The following is a 4,531-nucleotide window of genomic DNA, read 5'->3' as shown; positions in this document are numbered from 1 at the left end:
TTTAGCATAACATGGGTGTAATATTACCTGGTAACATTTTACCACTACTCATTCTGCTAAGAATATTTATGGTCGAAAAAAAAGTTCTCGTTTACACAGTGAAATCGGCTTACTACAGACCAATAACACATGCAGCCCCGTAGCTGTTGGGCAGCTTGTAGGTGTAGGACATCAAAATTTAGAATTCGGGTAGCGCTTGTTGTCATTATGACAACAGGTGCAGATTTTTCACCATAGGTTATTTCTTCCTCTTTGCCATGAGCAGAAAATTATGTCACTGTGACAAAACATTTGATATGTTTTCATCTCATTATCCTTCCCTAGGAATGCAAGTTACAAAGGTGATCAGCATACGAGCATGGTCTCCATATCAAGCTTTACTCGAGTTTAATGCATATAAATATTAACAAGCTGATACAATTTCAAGCAAATGTAGTACAGCATGCAAAAAGCAGAACTGTAGTCCAACATGTCGCAACACTTGTACGGCATTTCTAGCGTCCTTTTCTCAGAATTTCCATCTTCCTGTTCACTTAAACACACTTGGACTCATTCAAACACATAAGACACTCATCAAGAGCACAAAATGTACAGTTCTAAGCAAGGTTTACAGCTGGCCTCCTAAGTTTGAGGTATTCTCAGTGGATCTTGAGCCAGTTTCATATTCACACGCTCATGAAGCTGCTGCTTTCTTCTCTTTGTAAGTCGCCATCATTTTCTTGATCTCCGCGATGGCCTTTCCCGGGTTGAGTCCCTGTAGAGAAGTGAGTCAGACAGAGTGAGAAACTGAAAGTCTTAACTGTGAGGAAGTGTGTGTTTGGTCACATCGGAGCACCTTGGGACAAGTCTTAGTGCAGTTCATGATAGTGTGGCAGCGGTACAGCGAGAAGGGGTCCTGAAGTTTAGACAGGCGCTCCTCTGTGAATTCATCACGGGAGTCAATCATCCACCGGTACGCCTGTGGGATAAAGACACCAAATTCAGTATCAATGGCATCTCCACCAGCAGTTAAAAAAAAAAAAAAAGAGCTATCTCCCTAACATTATAATAATAATATAATATATTACCTACCTGCATGAGGACAGCAGGTCCAAGATATTTGTCTCCATTCCACCAGTAGCTGGGACAGCTGGTGCTGCAGCAGGCACAGAGGATGCACTCGTACAGGCCATCCTGTTATGTTAGACAGTCAAATACCAGCTTATTCTGCCTGTTTAATCAAATTAGCAACAGCTCCTAAAACGTTGCTACCAAATTAATTATTTATTTTAATGGTTAAACCAGAGGTGTCAAGCATGACGCCTGGGGGCCAGAATCGGCCCAGTGTGAAGAAAGACAGAAATTTGGACTTTTAACTGCATTTCTCAGGTTTTACAGCTTCTCCTAATGACAAAAGGTTCCCCCATGACATCTCACAATACAGCAAAGTAATTACATTATAGATTTCTGTAATTTTACACATTTACTTCTTACAATTTAAGCCGAAAGAGTCAGGCTGACAGATTTCTTTCAATTTACTACAGCAGCATTTCTTCATCATGTAGAAAAACCAAGGCACACTGTTGAAATGAAGCTTCTTCATCTTATAATAAGATATCCCATTGATTAAATCTGTAGTTAAACTTCTGAAGACTGACAGAAAGTGGAGTTTCACTGGTCTGGCCTACATATAAAAGTTGGCTGTATGTGGTCAGCAGTGTAAAATAAGTTTGACATCTCTGGGTTACGCGATCAGTTCTCAGCGTGTTATACAGTACTGACACATGGCTTCAATGTTGCTTGTGTTAACCATGTGAATCACGTAGAGATTAAAAGAATACGTTTTTTTCTTTTTCTACCAGCTTCTGTCTGTCCTCCACTGACTGGAAATACTGCTCCTTCCCCTCCTGAGATTCATCTTTCTTTTTCAAGTAGGGCTCGATGGATTTGTACTGCGCGTAGAAGTTGCTCATATCCTGGTGGTAATAAGGAGAGACACATGATGAATGTAATAAACTGTAATATACTTTCTTCCACGTCGCTTGTTTTTAAACTTAGATGGGTTCTCTCGACTAGCAGTACTTACAGGCACCAGATCTTTGACGACATACATGTGTGGAAGCGGGTAGATTTTGGTGGGTTTGCTAGTGTTGGCGTCAATCTTGTTAAGGCACGCCAGAGTGTTTCCTCCATTTATATTCATGGCACATGAGCCGCAGATACCTGAAGATATTTGAGATATTCACAGACAGTCAGTCTGAAACCAAGTCACTGATTTCTTTCATTCAGAAATTGTTCACATTATTATGTGCAAACAGAATCCAAATGGCCTCTCTTACCCTCACGGCAGGAACGTCTGAATGTGAGCGTGGGGTCTATTTCATTCTTGATCTTAATGAGGGCATCCAGAACCATCGGCCCACAGCTGTAATAATGAGGACACGTCAGTAGATTAGACAATGGCATAAAACGTGCAGTAAAAAGTAAACATACTGCTCAGCAGCCTTCTGTTCAATGACCAGTTCATGACTTACGTGTTGAGATCGATTTCATACGTCTGCATTCGTGGTTTGTCTCCAGACTTGTCGGGGTCCCAGCGGTAAACCTGGAACTTTTTGATCCTGCGTTCAGGAGCCGGAGCAGCTGCAGTCTGAGCATGGCGCACCATCTGTACCACAGATAGTAAACAAACAATCCCAAATGAACTGAACTGAACATTACCAAGGTATCTGAATAAGAACAGTACAACAGTACAGTCCGATTAAAAACATTAGATATGTACAAAGGGACGCCTCATGATGTGACATTCCTGTTGGTGGTGCCATGTAAAACTAATCTGGGAGTATCCTGGAATACAAGAGTCTATCTAGTACGAGTGCTAATGCATTCCCTCGTATGAACAACAGCAACAAGGGCATTTAATTTACAGTTATAATGACAGACAATACACTTAGATGCCCTCAGATCAGTCTTTGTCGCGTTGTGTATTTACACAACACAGTTACTTACTGTACGCTCCTTTTGTGTAAGATAGTATGGAGTCTCCCCCTAGTGGAGGCCTGAAAGAACTGAACTGAAAGCGTTACATCACCTTGCGGACTTTGGTTATCTAACTGACTCTTCCAGGACAATAAAATATCAATTTAATGCATTAATAGCTGATATATTTATTAGAAGTTATGAAGTGTATAACCTATGTGCACTACCACTCAACAAAGAGGTCTTTACGAGGAGAAAAAGTTATCCGACAGTTTTCGCTTGACAGCTGACTCTGTCAAGTACTGTCAGATTTACACATAGGCATAGGATACAAAAAGGCCTATGCTACACATAGGCATAAACACTTTGTGATAATATCCTGTAGCCTAGCAAAAAAGTAAACAGTGCACGAACCAACAAAAAAGCCATTAATAGTTACGTCAGTGAAGCCTTCAAATACCGAATTAGATGTTTTTTGTTGGGGTTTTTTTTTTCTACTTACCACCATCACACTAGAATTCCTAAAAGCCAAAACATTTCTACTCAGACACGCCACCGACATGTTTCTGCCTGGATATTTCTGACAGCCACAATAGTCTCGGTCACTTTATGTGAACTGCTGCTGCTGTCTGTGCTCCTGATGTAAGCCGAGACCACGCCCCCTACGTGCTTGACGCAGGGAACGTCTTTTTTGTTGCCTTCACGTCCCCTCTTTCTTTAAATTCGTCAAGCATATTAGTCTGCTCTAAAGCTCGTGCAGAATTACGTGAAGCATGAAACGAGAACATTTTAACATTTAAACAATCATGTATGAAACTCTGCTTAATCACTTAGCTGGGCCGTAGGGGTAGGTTTAATCATTACTCATTCATATTTTTCCGACAGCACCTGAAAGTAGCATATGTATGAGACTCTTTCACAACTCTCATTGTCGGGTCAGTTACATACTTTAAAATGCAAGGTTGTTGTTTGGAGTAATTTATCTTAGGTTATGGTTGTTGAAGGAAATTGCCTTCCCGGGTTTCCTCCGTGGCGTGAGCGATAAGCAGAGTTTTGTCCTTTCCTTCTAAGATTCCTAATTATTTAAAGTAACACTCAGGTATGCCGTTCAGCTGGGTTAGTTACAGCGCCGGGAGCAGCTTGGGAGAACAAGGAAACACAGACTGCTTCAGGTTGCCTTCCCAATCGACTCAAAGGTTTATTTGATACACAGCAGTTTATATAGATGAAAAAAAAGGTTCGTGTGTCAGCTTTCCCAGTTCAAACCGGTACAGACTAAATAAGGAAACGTCTTCCTGCCTTCTGAGCAAAGTATCCCTTGTGTAGTTTATCAGTTCAGCTATAATTTATGATCATCCCAGCAAAATACACTCCTAGACATAAAATACAGAGTTCTTTCATTAGTGAATTCTGAAACAAACCACCTAGCCTTTAACGAGCCTTTTCCAGGAGATAAAGAAAAAGGGAGGATGGGAGTAAGGAAGTGGTCTCATCTCTGTGGTGTTTTCGACCTTGGGGTACCAGCTTGTGAGTCCTACACATTAATTCTTGGGTCAGGGAGAAAGAGAAAAAC

The 4,531-nt window shown here is 41.1% G+C and overlaps 1 protein-coding gene across 1 annotated transcript; it reads right to left on the bottom strand.

Moving 5' to 3' along the window:
- Positions 1 to 370: 370 nt before the first annotated feature.
- LOC147305259 (succinate dehydrogenase [ubiquinone] iron-sulfur subunit, mitochondrial-like) lies at positions 371 to 3,606 on the bottom strand. The gene is made up of 8 exons (XM_086278155.1): positions 3,461 to 3,606; positions 2,514 to 2,647; positions 2,319 to 2,404; positions 2,066 to 2,202; positions 1,839 to 1,955; positions 1,072 to 1,173; positions 836 to 958; positions 371 to 754 (listed from the first exon to the last, which is right to left on the bottom strand). Exons 1-8 carry the CDS (start codon positions 3,518 to 3,520, stop codon positions 674 to 676), a joined length of 840 nt encoding a protein of 279 aa, XP_086134281.1. The 5' UTR covers positions 3,521 to 3,606; the 3' UTR covers positions 371 to 673.
- Between the last annotated feature and the right edge of the window lie 925 nt (positions 3,607 to 4,531).

This window comes from Aulonocara sp. 'chitande type north' Nkhata Bay, linkage group LG20 (genome assembly GCF_057382095.1).
Source record: "Aulonocara sp. 'chitande type north' Nkhata Bay isolate Kocher_YH1m ecotype deep benthic linkage group LG20, A_spYH_male_GT1.1, whole genome shotgun sequence".
In the NCBI taxonomy this organism is placed as follows: Eukaryota; Metazoa; Chordata; class Actinopteri; order Cichliformes; family Cichlidae; genus Aulonocara; species Aulonocara sp. 'chitande type north' Nkhata Bay.
This window is presented reverse-complemented; position numbering and strand designations above follow the sequence as displayed.